We start from the raw sequence: 16,862 nt of genomic DNA on the forward strand, positions 1-16,862 counted from the left end.
AAAAATATATCAATTTTAAAACTTTCCGGAGACATTGAAAAATCGAAATTTTTATTTTCTTGCGAATCGATCATCATTCCAACAAAAAGTATCAATACTCTCCTCATAATTTATCATAAATATTTCTTCATTTTAAAATGAGAAAAACTGTTTCCGCAATTTGTATACTACAATGGGAATAGAATCCAATAAACTTAATTTAATCTAACCGCAAAGAAAAATTGGAAAGAAAACAATAAAATCAATTAGTATAATGCAACATAATCTAGTGACAGGCGCGAAGTGCCCGTTCGCTAGTACTAATAAGAAATAAACAATATTAAATAATAAAATCATTGTAAAATATCCGGAAACTTAGGGTCAAATTAGACGGAAATGAAAGCTCTCGAGAGAACTCTCGTCTGGTCTCGATTTTACGAGACGAAACGAGATGAGAGATCGAGAGTTATCTCGATCTCGTGCGAAGCCCTAATACTTGCATATCCTTAAGCTTAAAAAAATATCGGGAGAAATATATAAAAACGGGAAGTTCTTGAGGTATTAATTATTGACGAGCGTCTGTTTAAATCGTCTCTTCCCTTTTGGGTTTTATTAAATTTGATAGGGAGGGGTAATTTTTTGACTGAATGGTTCGATTTCGATGAATCAGGTCTCATTTTTTTTTCTATGATGAGCCTATTGTTTGGTCCATTTCTTCTCTTTTAACTTTCGTGAAATTGATATAGTTAGGGATGAGTCTCCTGATTGAATGGTCCGATTTGGATGACTCACATCGCATTTTTTAGCTTAAAAAAATATCTCGAAATTAAAAAGAAAATCGGTAAATTTCACTCTACCATTCTCGACTTTGACTCCTAAGTACAATCCGTTTTACCTATCTCCTATCGATCAATTTTTTACATTCACGTAATTTTTCTGGAATTGATTGTTGTAGACAGCTACTGCAGGTTTGAATGATTCGTTGTTCATTGCACTTTCACTCCCCATCAGCGCCGATTTTTCTCATGTTATGGGTAATTCTGGTGAGTTGAATCGAGGATAAGCCGGAGTTAGATGGGTCTCGATGGCTCTCCGAACACGTGGGATGTTACGATGTTCATCTGGCCTTCTTTATTGACGATTTCGTTTCTTCTGATGAGGCTGTCTATCTAGTTCGTGCGGTGATCCCTCGTGTTATTGGTCTACTTCAGTGATCACCTTATTTCCTACGCTGTTGTGAAATTACTCTTGAAATTTCAAGTGAAAAAGCATGAAATTTTCAGCAACAACAAAGTTACATGAAATTTCTATATATTTTTTCATTGACGAATCACTCAATTTCTTGAATATTCAAGTAATTCTCTATTTTCAGGTTTATACGGCACTGAAAAACGGTAAAAAATTTTGAAAATTAAGGCAACAACTTTTCTGAATTTTCAATCTATTGAAATTTGAATCATGTCTAGTGTTCAATTTTCACGATGAGTTTGCAAATTACAGCTTTCATTGAAAAATCAATGATTATTCAACATGAAAATCCCAATTTTCTTGAATTTTCAAGATGAATGAGGAATTCAGTGCACGCTTTCATTTGAAATTGAATTCAATGTCACGACATCGAAAATTCGGATGACGCCGAGGGACCATTCATTTGTGAAATCACTGTGTCGCTCAGAATTGAAATCGTATGAAATCAGTTGAAAATCAGTGAAACCCTGGGATTTCATCGATTTCAGGCGATTTCAATTGAAATCACTTGCAATCGGTGAAATCTCATGAAATCATGAAATGAGCCACTCACGAGGTCCTGCCGAATATACAAAAGAAAAAGAAACTTTCGACTTATTTGTGGTGTATTCTTCTACGTATCGCCATTTACGTGTATTATTTTCATTTAAAAATTCTCGAACTTCAACCAATGACTTACTCGTGGTTATGTAGCCATTGGTCAATATCGCCAGACAATTTCCTACCCTGTGGTTACCAAGAAAGATTTAGAAATAGATGAAAAGATATATAAAGAAGTTATTAAATGTTTCTAATTCCAAAATCCGTTCATTACTGATCAGAGTGGAGAGTTCATTTCGTTTAGTTGAATGTATGAAATGTACGTTGTTCTCTATTTTATTGAATAAATAGGTATTTTATCGAATGAATGAAAAAAAAATTGATACTTATGGCTTCACCTTGATGGTTTCATCCCTACATTCACTCCCTTTGTAACTCTCATGCTTGAGCCTTCTTGCATTAATATGATGCATTTTTTTACTCCGGGTTCTATCCCCATTTCCTCCTAGTGCATTCCCCCCTCCTCCACCAAATAGATGAAATCGAAAATTTGAAATCACTTGAAATCGTCTGAAATCGCGAAATCACTAAAAAAATCAGGCAATCACATGAATCAGATGACGCTGTGACAGAAATTTCAAAAAAAATTTACGTGTACATGAATTCGATCACTGCTCAGACTGCATCTCTCCATCAAGTCTCTTCAATTCTTTTCTTCGGAAAAAAATTGCTGTCGAGTCATCCAATCGACCATTGCAAATCCATTAATAGGAATATTAATTCCACATTTTCGTGCGACACGAAATTGCTTCAATCAACGATATTACGTGATTGGGATTTACTCGCCATCTCCAACCGGTTCTGCATATTATTCTCGCAATTATGGCGAAGATGATGGAAATATCACGCAACGTCCTCCCCAATTCCCGATAATTTCGTAAGAACAAAATTCACTCTGCAAACATGATAATTTCCTCGATAACGTAAAGATGAGTTGTCCACCGTGGATCACCAAATTACAATGATTAAAACTATAGTTGTAAAGAGGAAATACGGAGATATATTTCTATTAAACCAAAGTGCAAACGAAAAACGAAAGAAATGCGTGACAGACAAAGACACGACAAGCGAGGTCAACTAGCTGCCCGATATGGTATCCATCCTCCAGCTTTGAGTGTCGTTATATATATATTACCGTTTTGTATATACCTTCAGTTACTACCTACGATTAGTATAAACCAGGATTGACTCTAAATGCAATTTCGAATTATATACGGCTGTATTGAGTGCCGAATGATTCTTCTCATTCTGAATGACCTTTGTCGTACTTTCCTATTCTCATGTGACGAATTCAATGGTTTATTATCATTATGTTTTCGAAATCATTAATAATATTCTGTGACAACGTAATAATAATAATAATAATTACTATTACTATTATTATTATAAATTATTATTAATAATTATTATTATTATAATTACTATTATTATTATTATTGTTATTATTATGCTGGCGCGATTTACATTTTTTCTTCTTCATTTGATAAAACTGCAGCCTCATATAATTCTCATGTTTTGCACGGAGGGAAATATTTAATAAAAATTACATATTTTTTCCATAATTCCGGAGCGCAATGTAGTTGTAAAAAATTCCTCCTGTGAAAAATTATGATACTGTCACTTAAAGTAGCTCTACCCTTCAGCCGGGCTATGCTGTACTTTTGGATATTTTTATTTTTTAAATTTGTCAACTAAATTGCATGGAAAAAATTTGAAAAAATTCATACCCAGTCAGCATTATCTAAATTAAATTTAGTAAAATATTGATATTTTTTCAAACATTTCCCTTTTATAAATAAATAATAAAACTTGTTTGCAAAACGGTGGATTATTGTTTATGAGGTGTCAAAAAAAGTCTGGATTTGTTTACATCTAATGAAAAAAAATTCAGATTTTAATCTTTGATTACAATGGAAATGTTGATTTTCACATAAGACACTGGATTAAATCCTGATTTTTAAACATTTTACTTTGAAAAACCAAAACGATAATTAAATTTGAAAAAAAATTCGAATTCCGAATCTAATCGAGTTTTCTGCTATTTTTTTGCAGTTTTCAATAATCTTTGAATTTACCGTAAGGGTAGAGCTACTTTAAAGTTTCTGATTCAATTTCGTAATCGGTCAGCGAACTGTGAGTTCCGTAATTTTGACTGAACATTTCTCTCCGTGTGGTGGAAACTCTTTTTTGTCCACAAGTAAATTGATCGAACACGGCAAAAGATCTCGGAGAATATTTTTCAAGAGATATTTTTCGTAACTAATTTTTTCCGTCAGTGTACGGAGTGGACTTTTAATTTTTATACTAAACTGTGTTGATTACCATGTTCTTGTTGACATCATGACGGTGTCAATTTTTACTCCATTCATTACTCAACTCCGGAATTAATGTCTGCATGCATCCACACCGAAAACCGGTGTGAACTTGCTTTTACTCCTGGCGGTGTGGACTCAGAGTCGAAATTCACGCAGATTTTTTTACTGAGGGGAAGAGAGCCGCAATCAATGTTTCCATGGGAATTTTGGTACCTCTCATAAATTTCGAAATATCCATAGATATATTTTTTAAAAGCCCCTGAGCAAAGTTAAGGATTCAACGAAAGTTGATTTTCTTATATATCAGGACTAGGGGGGTACGCTTCCTGCTCACTTCGCTCGCCAACTTCCAATTGACCCTAATACAACCCCAGATGACCCTTGACCTTTATTTTGACCCTTGTGACCCTTAATCCGACCCTCGTGATCCTTATTCTGACCCTTAATTATGCAGTCTTAATTTCGAGTACCAAATTTTCATCATCAGAAGTTGATTTGGATTTTTATAATACCAGATTAGTCTGCGCGCGTATGTCCTACTCCATGGGCCTTAAGGATGGTACTACACGGAGAGAAATATTCAGTAAAAATGACGTATCTTTTCCGTAATTTCGGAGCGAAATGTGGTTGTAAGAAATTTTACGGAACTGTCACGGAATATTTCCGGAGCTTTCCGTAATTTTTCTCTGAATCTCCTGTGAAAAATTACGATACCGGCACTTAAATTTTCTGAGTTGATTCCATAATCGGTGAATGAATTGTGAGTTCCGTAATTTTTAATGAATATATCTCTCCGTGTACACCCTTTCGGCCAAAATTCACGTTTTTTTTTCATTTTTCTGGCAAATTATTGATCGGATTGACGCGAAATAATATGCCGTTTTTGCGTTTTATCATTATTGACTGACTCACGAAGTTTCATAGTAGGGCAATCATTTTCCTGGATTTTTCTAGTTTTGTGGAATTCCGAAAAGTTTTAGAATAGCATTTTCTTTTGCGACTATTCAATCGATGAACGATTTGGATCAATCCTAGAATTTCTATTTTTTAGAAATTTTTTTTCTCAGTGTATCGTAATTTTTCACAGAAAATTCAGATTCTTTTTCCCATCCCTTCGCATCGGCATTTTTGCATCCACAGATATGATGTTTTTCCAAACAAATCGTAAAATATTCTCCGCAAAACTATTTCATTGAATTACATTGCACTCCACAATCAGCTTTCATACTGTAAAATTTGTCGACATTCTACATAATTTTTTCACCGTGCGGAGTGACCGAAAAATGGATGTGAAAAAGTGGAAGTCACCGAATTATTCAAAAATCAAAAATATGTGTTCAGCCAATGAATAGCACGGAAATCCCAAAGATAACGGTCACCCCGTTCTTATTATTCCGTACATAATAGTACATAGAGGGTATTTTCACATGCGACGTGAGTCATCCAAAGAAAACATATGGACTTCTATTCCATGAAACCGAAGAAAAGAGTTGTTTGAATTTACAAGTGGCCCAATATGCTTGTCCAAGGGCCCAGCTGCATGGATTTCTTTAATACATTCCCCACAAGTGAAGGATTCTATTTTTAAACGTGAGGCTCGTTACTCCATGCACACGGTGACTCAATACCGCAGACAGTTGTTTTCTTCCATCTTTCTTCTTCCCATCATTATGACGGTTTGGTTCAATCAACATTGCTAAATTCATGGGCCGATCCGGTGCAGGGAAACCGATGCAATTGGGAGGAATGCTCATCGATTGAGATGTTATATCATGCTGGGAGTTATTCGCTGTTATGTGTGTGGTACACAGTGTTTTCTTTGCTTCCTTGTGTTCTTGGAATCCACGCGTAGGATCATTAATTAGTAGAACACAATTTATTTAATGAGCGCACGTGACGACGCATTCCACGTTTTTATCGACCAGTAAATGGAGTAGGCACTTGATATTCATTTGATTCACTCCATCGTTTCATCAATTTGCATCATAAATTCCAGTCAAATTAATATTTAATTGGATTTAAGTAGGGGATTGAAGCAATTGTCGGTGGAGAGGTCGACAGGCTGTTCGAAATCCGCCTCTTGAGCCAAATATTTCGTTGTTGTTGGAAGCAGAGCAATTAGTCATGATTTTCTCGGCGCAAACAAAATTTGTTAGAGAAGTTGTTCATTTTTCTGGCAGCGTATTGAAAAATTCCAGAGCTTTACTGCGCGTCACGTAAAAGTCAATTGAAAACCTAGCGAATTCGCTAGAAAATTCTGTTGGAATTCTGCAGGAATTCTATGGGGTTTCTATAGGATTTCTATTGGAATTCAATTGAACAATTGAATTATTCGTTTTTTGCGCTAATTCTATTGGATATTCGATAAGAAAAAGTCAGCAGATTTCGAATTTCTGTTTGAATTTTTCTCTTGAGATATTTTCTATAAGAATGCTTGGGCATCCATTTTCTAAGTTTTTTCCACTCGGATTCTGGAATGCAAAACGAAACAAAATTCAGCGGAAAAAACTTAGAACATTTGTCTAAACGAAACTGATGTTCTCGACCATATCCTTTCAAATTATTGCAACAATTAGAAAATTTGTGCCCAATAATTCTAATACAAAAAATCCAAGAGAAAAATTCACACAGAAGTTTGAAATCTATTGACTTTGTCTTATGGAATATCCAATAGAATCGGCGCAAAAAACGAATAGAATTTTTCAATCGAAATCCCACAGAATTCCTATAGAATTCCAATACAATTTTCTAATGAATTCGCTAGATTTTCAATTGAATTTTTTCATGTGTGGTTCTTTCAATTGAAATGTTCAATGGGAAATATTCTGTGGAAAATATTAATAGAATTCAATTATTCCATACAACTTGTTCTATTGAAATATTTTCGATAGAAATTCCTGGGATCAAATTTTCTCAAGTTTTCCGTTTGATTTTTTTTGTTTTTGAAAAGAGAAGAAGAATAGAATGAAAAATGGGTGGAAAACTCATGTCAAGGATTTCCTATTGAAAGTGTCTAAATAGAACAAGTTGTACAAAATGATGAAATTTTAGTGATTCTATTGATTTTTCTAATTTTGTCTTAATTTTTGTAATGAGAAACGCGAAAAAATGCATCAAATAAATGAAAAAAATTTATGCCCAAGAATTTCGATAGAAGATATCTCAAGAGAATAATTCGTTTTTGCAATAGAAATATTCAACGGAAAATATGAATAGAATTCAATTATTCTATACAACTTATTCTAGTGAAATATTTTCGATAGAAATTCCTCGGCTCAATGTTTCTAAATTTTTCGTTTGATTCTTTCATGAAAAAAATGAAAAATAGAGTGAAAAAAAATGGAAAAACGCAGGTCGCAGAATTTCTATAGAAGAAATGTCAAAAGAGGAATGCATTCTTTCAATAGAAGGGTTGAATGGAAAATTTCTGAAAAAACAAATTAATAGAATTCAATTATGCTATGCAACGTTTTCCATTTTTTCGTTTTCTTTCATCTTGAATTTTGTGATGAGAAATACAAAAAAATGCAGTAAAAAAACGTAACAAATTAATGCCCAACAATTTCTATAGAAGAACTCTCAAGACAATAATTCACATAGACAATTAAAATCTTTCGCCGCATTTAGATGACAAATGAATAAAAAATCATACGGTGATACTGGATATTTTCCAATCGAAAATACAATTCTTAAATGTTATTTTCCCTTGAATTTGTCCATGCATGTTGAAGCCAAAATAATTAGGTGCAGTAACACAGGTCCAGGTCACAATTCAGTCATGGCCACTCACACATAATACCCAAGATACTTTATGGCTCGGGTATTTGCGTTCGAGGTGAACATCAGAGCCATTAATGGGATATTAAATACTCCAGTTCCTTAAATTCGTGCAACTGAGTCTCACTGATGCTAAATTTAGATTTTTAAAATATTGCTTCACGTTAGCAATGATTCAACATGACATGTCTGATGGCCGTGATGATACTCCACCGATTCATTTGCAATCATTTGCCTATAGCACACTATTGAGTGCCAGATATCCCATCCGATCAAACGGAGTAGTCGAAGAACTATTCAGAGTAGAAAAATGAAGATTAAAAAATTTCCTAGAAAATCCTAGCGCATTCACTGGGAAATCTCTTTGCATTTCTGTAGGAATTGTAGCGCAATCTCTATTAGTTTTTTGCAGATCCTACGCGAAAAATTGAGCGCATTTTTAAAGTAGGATTTTGAATAGAAAATATTTGACAGAAAAATTAACAAAATTTCATTTTCTATACATTTTTTTCTATTGCAATATTTTCTGTAGGAGTTCCACGTTTTTTTGTTCGTTTTGTTTTTTAATGAGGGGCACATGAATAAAGAGATATGAAGATTGAAAAAAAAATGTATCGAAAGCTCTACTTTTTTTTCGCAGATCCTATCGGAAAAATCCAGCGGCTGTTTTCAGTAGAAATGTTCAATAGAAAATATTTAATAGGACAAATCAATAAAATTTGATTTTCTATCCAATTTCCTCGATTGCGAAGGTTCTATAGAAGTTCCAAGTTTTATTGCTCGATTTGTTCAATAAGGAGAACATAAATAAACAAATAAATAAATAAATAAACATTTGAGAAATAAAAAAAGCAATATTTTCTATAGAAATTCCTTGAAAATAATTTTCTGTAGGTTTGTTTTTTCATTCTTTTTTCCTCTTCTAATAAAAAAATTCAAACAAAAAACGTGGAAAATTTCGATCGAGAAATGTCTATAAATAATATCTCAATAGAATCAATTGTAAGAAAGATAAAATTCTATTTATTTCATCTATAAAGTAGCTTCTATTAAAAATATTCTATTAAAAAAATGCGCAAAAAATACAGAATATTCAATAGAATCGGGAAAACATTAATAAAATTTTCAATAGAATTCCAATAGAATTTCCCATGGAGTTTTCTCGTTCGTGTCTCTTTCATCGTGAATAATTTTTTTCAGATTGGATAGAGTGGTTCCACCAATGCAGTCAACATGGATTCCAACGTTGGTCTTGACTACATCGTGGACAACCCTGATTACTGCAATAAACTCGCTTCAGGTAATTTAGAGCATTCAATGATAAAATATGCAATTGAATGAACTTTTCATGTTTTCCATGCAGCTCTGGATACTGCCTGTACAGCAGTGAAGAAGCAAGTGGTGGAATTACTGTCAGCCCTGTGTGTGTACAGCCACGATGGTCGACAACGGGCTATTGACACTCTTCATATTTACCAGGTAATTTAAATAGTTTTTCCAAAAATCCTAGCATAAAAATTCTTTTCGCCATATATTGACCCCCATAAAATTCCAACGGGGAATCCACCCATCCGGTTTTCGCACCTCGCTCATTCGCTTCAGTCACAGGTTCACAAGATCATCACAAATCGCTTTAAAGTAGCTCTACCCTTACAGTAAATTCAAAGATTATTCAAAACTGCAAGAAAATTGCAGAAAACTCGATTAGATTCGGAATTCTAATTTTTTTCTCAATTTAATTATCGTTTTGCTTTTTCAAAGAAGAAATGTTTAAAAATCAGGATTTAACCCAGTGTCTTATGTGAAAATCAACATTTCCATTGTAATCAAAGATTAAAATCCGATTTTTTTTCATTAGATGTGAAAAATCAAGAATTTTTTTGACACCTCATAAAAAATAATCCACCGTTTTGTATACAAGTTTCATTATTTATTTATAAGAGGGAAATCTTTGAAAAAATATCAATATTTTGCGAAATTTAATTTAGATAATCCTGACTGGGAATGAATTTTTTCAAATTTTTTCCATGCAATTCAGTTGAAAAATTTAAAAACTGAAAATATCCAAAAGTAAGCGCAGCCCGGCCGAAGGATAGAGCTACTTTAAGGGGTCTCCTCAGTACGGCAAAATGGGGATAAGCGCGCGGCCGAGTGGAGCGTAAAATGGTTAAGTGAGATTATTTTTGAGAGAGACGAAACATCAAACACGGCGTACGTTGGATAGTGACAGACATCGTGCCAATTATTTTTATCGTTAATTTACTCAGCAAATTAGTGGCAAAACTCGATGAGACTTCATTCTCTTATTTTCGAGAGTTTAATATAGATAAATATAGCTTCCTTTGTTGGCTAATACATTGTCAACAGGGTGAGGGGTAAGAACAAAATAGCGATCATAAAGCCCATGTATAAGCAGAAATTTGAATGATTAATTAAAAACGAACGAAACGATAAAACTACTCGAATTTTTTTTTACAACTTTTTTTTTACCATTCTTGATTATTATATTACCTACACTGAGAAAAAAAAAATTTTTTACCAAATATTCATTTACTTGAGAGAAGTATTTCTTTTTTCAAAATCGTATTTCTCCAATCGAGTCATTCCCAGGTGAGCCTGATTAGGTTTCAATTATAACAATCATGGTGCTTTAAAGGATGATTATATTCCACATGACCTTGGAGGGACTCGCCCAATGATTATTCACTCTTTCTAAATTTCGTATTTTCTAGAGAGAAGAATTTCGATTAATTTTTTAATGTTGATAATTATTGAAGGAGGTCACTCAAGGACATAACCACCAGGTTCATCTTCTAGAGCAATATAATTGACATAATTAAACCTAATGAGAATTGCCTGAGAATGGCTCGAATGGAGAAATACGGTGTTGAAAAAAAAAATTCTTCCCTCAAGTAAATGGCTATTTGGCAAAAATATTTTTTCCATCACGCTGTGACGAAAAGTGAACTTTTCGGCACGCTCCGCGTGCCTAAAAGTCCAATTTCCGCCACATTGTGATGAAAAATATTGTTCGTAACTCGTGAAAAAATGTTTTTTAGCTCGTGGGATTATATCACTCGCCTTCGACTCGTGATATAAACCTTCCACTCGCCAAAAAACACTTTTTTGCACTCGTTACGAAATATACTATTTTTTGTCAGTGTATTCAGTTTGCTGGTACATTGTCGTTTAGTGGCGAAAGTGACTGAGGTGACCCCTTAAGGGGAAACGGAACCCCTGCATTTATGTGAATCTTTAGAATTGTGTTTTCCCCTGCAGTTATTATTTTTTATTCATTAAACTACTTCATTGACTCAACAATGCGATAATCGAGTCGAAATAGTATATTTCGTAACGAGTGCAAAAAAGTGTTTTTTGGCGAGTGGGAGGTTTATATCACGAGCCGAAGGCGAGTGATATAATCCCACGAGCTAAAAAACATTTTTTCACGAGTTACGAACAATATTTTTCATCATAATGTGGCGGAAATTGGACTTTTAGGCACGCGGAGCGTGCCGAAAAGTTCACTTTTCGTCACAGCGTGATAAAAAATATTTTTCATCACAATGTAGCGAAAATTGGACTTTTAGGCACGCGGAGCGTGCCGAAAAGTTCACTTTTCGTCACAGCGTGATGAAAAAGTAATTTCATAGATAGAAATTAATAATTGTAGGAGAAAACACAATTCTAAGATTTGATGTAGACAAAGGGGTTCCGTGTCCCCTTAAGCTACATAGGGAGCGGACTTGTTCATTCATGGCGACTCGCGTTCGTCCAAGAATAAATGAACCACAAAAGTGGAAGAAGTATATCTGGTCTGGGGAAAAAAATTGTAACAGATTCTATTCCCACTGAAATAGAGTGGAATCTACCCCACAGAGATGCTGTCGGATGAATGAAAACACTGGGCATGTGACGCTCATAAACATCAAGTTTTTTTCTGTTTGGATTCCTATTATAGTATTGTTCCAGCGTGGGGGCGGAAAACCCGCCTTTTTCTACATTGTTTAGGGACAATAAAGAGGCTCTTTCCATACTGCTTCTCACGATCTCTCGCCCGGGAATTGGTTTTGCATATTTCCCGACTAGCGGAGAATTACCGGAATTTTTTTAACGTTTTTACAGGTTTTCATAGAGTAAAAGAGAATTCCGCGGGGTTGGAAGACAATTACGATTCGAAAGGTCTTCGAAAAAATCCGTCGAAAGCCAGAAAAGGTTTCGAAAGTCTTCCAGAGGTTAAACCGTAATGAAATATTCGACTTGGGCAACTCCGTGGACAGCCCTGGAAACCTCCTAAACGGGACGTAACTAGAATATTTCAGTCCGCACTTTTCAAGTGAAAATATTCTACCCGGGTAGGCAGAAAAAGACCTAGGAATGGATTCCGCTCCACGATTACTCGACTTGTTTGGTAATTTTTCTCCAACTTTTTTCTCCGTGTTGATATGTCTCTCGAACAAGAAATAATCTCAATCCCCAATGTCTAGTTCATGAAATTCAAAGGAAGATCTCCAGCAGGAAAGAGCAAAATCTATGACATGAAGAAACTACTGTGAACATGACGACAATAAAAATCCTGTCCTGTTCTCTTCAGATTTCCATTGCAAATTTTAATGCCCCATGACTCAAATCCACACCTGCGTGATGGAAGAATCAAGAAGACTTCACTTGAAAAAACTTCCCGAAGAAATCAATCTCCACAAAAATCCCTTGATTTGTAGTTACCTCCGCTGGACATTTCATTCCACCAACAAATACATCTCAATTTCCGATGCTCAATTGAATAATTCATTGAATGGAGAATCGAATGCGAAAGAAAAACGTTTAATTTATTTTCATTTCAACCAGAAACTGGTAGTATAAATTCAACAAGCTCACTCGTTTCACCGGTTATCCCATAAAATTTGATGCACACTTTCCCATCGCATTTACATCATCTGTCACGGAAAAAAATCCGGACGGAAATTTATGGTCGGTCGGATGGATTCCTTATTGAGCCGGAGGATCTGTTTCTTCTCCTATAAATTTGTCGTTTTTACTGCTTCATATCACAGGAACGAAAGGGAGAGCGCTATCGACTGCGGGCAATCGTTGATGAGCTCCAGAAGGCGACTGCCGAGGATTATCAAGCGGCATTACTCGCATTCATCAACTGCCTGGTCATCTCAACGCCTGCTGTCAAGGATCGTGTTCGTCTTCGTAACGAATTCATTGGTAATTCAGTGGATTCATTGGTTTAGTAATTGTATCAACAGACTGAGAGGAAAAATCAGTTCTGAAGAAAAATTATATAGTTTCCTGAAGAGATCTTTGGTCGTGTGGAATCCATTTACTTGTGGACAACAAAAAAAGTTTCCACCAAAATATGATATTACACTGTTAGAACATTACTCTTGAATTCAGTCAATTTGCTTGACTGCATTCGAAAATTACTCTTGACATTCAGTCAATTTTCTTGAATATTCAATGAAATTTGATTTCTCAAGTTCATATGACACTGAAAATTGTTGAAAATCGTAAAAATTCAGGCAACTTTTCTTCTGAATTTTCAATCTGTTGAAAATTCTATTGAATGTATTGCTTAATTTTCACGATAGGTTTGAAAATCCAAATTGTCCTTGAAAATTTAATGATTGTTCACCAGGAAAAACTTAATGTTATCGAATTTCCAAGATGAATCAGGAATTCCATGAGCAATTTCGATTGAAATTGAATTCAAATTCAGATTATTGAAAACTCAACTGCATCTGTTATTCAAATTTCAAAAAATTTCTAACAGTGTAGTGCATTATCTAAATTATCCCACACAAGAAAAATTTATACACACAGAGAAATGTTTTATTTTAATTAAATAAACTTCATTTGAATCAAATGAATGGCTTTACTCGAATAGCTCGTAATAAACTTGTTATTCAAACTTGAACTTGTTTTTTATTCATTTTTTTATTCGCATTAAATGAAAAGTCGTATATTTACGTTAAATAAGTCGTTTTTTTAATTGAATGAAATGTTTATTCGATTTGAATAATTACTTTATCGGTTTGAAATGAAACCACTGACACTCCTAGGGCCGGTTGCACCAAGCCTTGTTTACGAAATAAATCATCAGAATAAATGTCAGGAGTAATTTTATGCCGCAGTTAGACGATTTTAGAAATTCGTCGTGGAGTGCTTTTATTTAACCATTCGGTCGTAAATATCGCTTGAATACCTCGTAATGAATGGTATTCATGGCAAATACTCATGATACATAAATATACCACGTTTTTTTGGTGAAAAATCTTCGATGAACTTTCGATCTAAATTGATTGGCAGATTTTTTTACGGAACAGGACTTCTTGGCGCACGGAGAGAAATATTCCGTTATAATACCCCGAGAGCTCCAAAATGATGGGGTATTTCCCGATAAATTTGTTCCATACAAACGAATATGTCAAGTTTAGCATGTTAAAAAAATTTTTCCTGCGAAACTTGACACAATACATGAAGTGATTAATTTCCAACAAAAATATTGTTGATGTAAAAAAAAATCGGAACTAAGAAATTTTATTTTGTTCGAACGTGTCATTTCTCTGGGTGGATTATCTTAAGGCAGGAACTGTGGGAAATGTACGACTGTAGCAGAGATATTTAATAGGAAATTTCATAGAAATATTACAAAATGTTGTAGAAGTTTGTAATTTTATGATTCTGTCATTCATTATTTTAGGACTGAAGCTACTCCCAATTCTGAACGACCTGCGGTGAGTTCTATCACTTATACTATTTCATTAATAACAATAGTCATAATTGCACTTATAAAGAGTTCAATTGTAAACCCGAGCAGTTTCCCGCGTATGAAACAATTCAATAGAAAATCTAGCGAATTCGTTAGAAAATTCTATTGGAATTCTGTAGGAATTCTATGGGATTTCTATAGGATTTCCATTAGAATTCTGTTAAAATATTATATTTGTTTTTTGCGCTAATTCTATTGGATATTTGATTTAAAAAACTCAATAGATTTCGAATTTCTGTTTCAATTTTCCTCTTGAGGTTTTGTCTGTAAGAATGCTTGGGCATCAATTTTCCAACTTTTTTTCACTCGGATTGTACAATGCAAAACAAAACAAAATCCAGCGGAAAAAACTTTGTGTCCAAATTTTGTGCTCAATAATTCTAATAGAAAAAATTTAAGACAAAAATTCAAACAGAAATTCAAAATCTATTAACTTTTTCTTATTGAATATCCAATAGAATCAGCGAAAAAAACAAATAGAATTTTTCAGTAGAATTACAATGATTAGAAAACCCATAGAATTCCTATAGAATTCGACTAGAATTTTCTGGCGAATTCGCTAGGTTTTCTATTGATTTTTTTTCATACGTGAGTTTATATATATAAAATATTATTATTAACATTAGAATTACCCATCAGTGGATAGTCTCAGTGGATAGTTGTGGGTTAAACCCCATCCCCAGCAATTTTTCGCATTTCCTCGAATTGATAAAACCAGCATTTCTCCCAAAAATAAGCAGTAAAATATCTTTTCATTAACACTAGAATTTATATTATTAATTTTATTAATATTATTATAATATTCTCAGATACTCCCATAAAAATATTCCTATAAAAATCCCTGAGTTTAAATCTCCCAAGTTTCATTTCTTGAATTCGGAACTGGACGAAAAAGCAGTGAGAAAATAACATAAAATTTACAGATGGCATATCTCTCTATATAATAAAAAAGTAGCTTTTGTCTAACGCTGAAAAATTTTCAGGGCTCATGAGGGTCCCGGGGGTCATAAGGGTCACATATTTTCTCTTCATACAAATATAAATTAGTCATCCATATATTCCATATATTTTTTATCAATATCTGATATATATGAAATTTTCAAATATATATGAATGAATTGAGAATATTGAGTGGTTGTACCCCACTGGACAGGCGTTGGATGGGGCCTGATCCCCTCCCCCTTCAGGGGGGGGGAGTAAATAAAATTAAACCAATCGTGTTTCTCTCTTCCTCACCCCTTAGGAGAGGGGGGGAAGAGTTCTTACGGTCACACCCACAAGTTCGCATGGGGCGGGGGGGGAGCGAGCGAAGCGAGCGGGGAGGCGAATCCCCCCGGGGTTGGCGAGCGAAGCGAGCAGGGGGCGAAGCCCGCTAGTCAACAGAATAAATTCAATACAAAAATCAAAATTTATTACCTTGTTTTACCCCATATGTTCTATGAAAATTTTCCATAAAATAAAAAAATTCCGGGATTTTTCAGAGAAATCACCAAAAAAATATTAAAACTCCGATAGAATTTCGATTTTTGTTCAAACGTTCGCATACGAACTACAATGCTGAGAACATGCGTGTGACATTGCGACTCAACACTCGATTCAAAAGGGCTAATCACACCTAGGAATACAAACGTAAAACCCACTGGGGCGCCATGCGACTCGAAAAATAGAATCCTCGTTCGCCGCATTTCTTTTTCTCTCTCTCCACATTCTCAGTAACCATCTAGTTTTCGCGGGGAAAAGAGACGTGGTGATGAGAATTCAGAGGAAAAAGAGCGAGAAAGAGAGGCGCGAGGACTGAAATTAACTCATGAGGCACCTGCATCTCTGTATGTGCACTCTTCCACTGGAACGAGAAGCAGGCGATGTGATTCTCGATTTATCTTCGGCTACTACTACTTCCCCCGAATACTGAAGCCATCGGTACTTCTTCAGTTTTGTCTTGAGCCGCTGAACGGGCGAACGCACGTGTCTTTTTTATTCGAAAGCTTTTAGTGCCCGGAATTCGTACGGAAATCGCGTTTTATTTCGGTGATTTTTGGGGTTTATGAAATATGATATTGTGTGAGTGCATTTTTTGCAAGTCTACTTGGATTTATTTCAAATACTGATAATGAACATTTTCAAGTGAAATTCACAATGAAAGCTCAGCCGGATTTAACCCTAAA

The 16,862-nt window shown here is 34.5% G+C and overlaps 1 protein-coding gene across 2 annotated transcripts in view; it reads left to right on the plus strand.

Annotated features, from left to right (window-relative positions):
- The window catches only part of LOC107037914, a 50,053-nt gene that overhangs the window by 5,645 nt on the left and 27,546 nt on the right, over positions 1-16,862 (plus strand). For both annotated transcript variants that reach the window (XM_015256743.1, XM_015256744.1), the window contains exons 2-5: positions 9,120-9,219; positions 9,283-9,398; positions 12,974-13,133; positions 14,629-14,662. In XM_015256743.1, coding sequence (XP_015112229.1) covers positions 9,153-9,219; positions 9,283-9,398; positions 12,974-13,133; positions 14,629-14,662 — 377 coding nt within the window. In that variant the 5' untranslated portion in view covers positions 9,120-9,152. The remainder of the gene's footprint in view (positions 1-9,119; positions 9,220-9,282; positions 9,399-12,973; positions 13,134-14,628; positions 14,663-16,862) is intronic.

The sequence above is a fragment of the Diachasma alloeum genome, unplaced genomic scaffold (genome assembly GCF_001412515.2).
Source record: "Diachasma alloeum isolate Michigan unplaced genomic scaffold, Dall2.0 Dall_scaffold_00271, whole genome shotgun sequence".
Classification (NCBI taxonomy): domain Eukaryota; kingdom Metazoa; phylum Arthropoda; class Insecta; order Hymenoptera; family Braconidae; genus Diachasma; species Diachasma alloeum.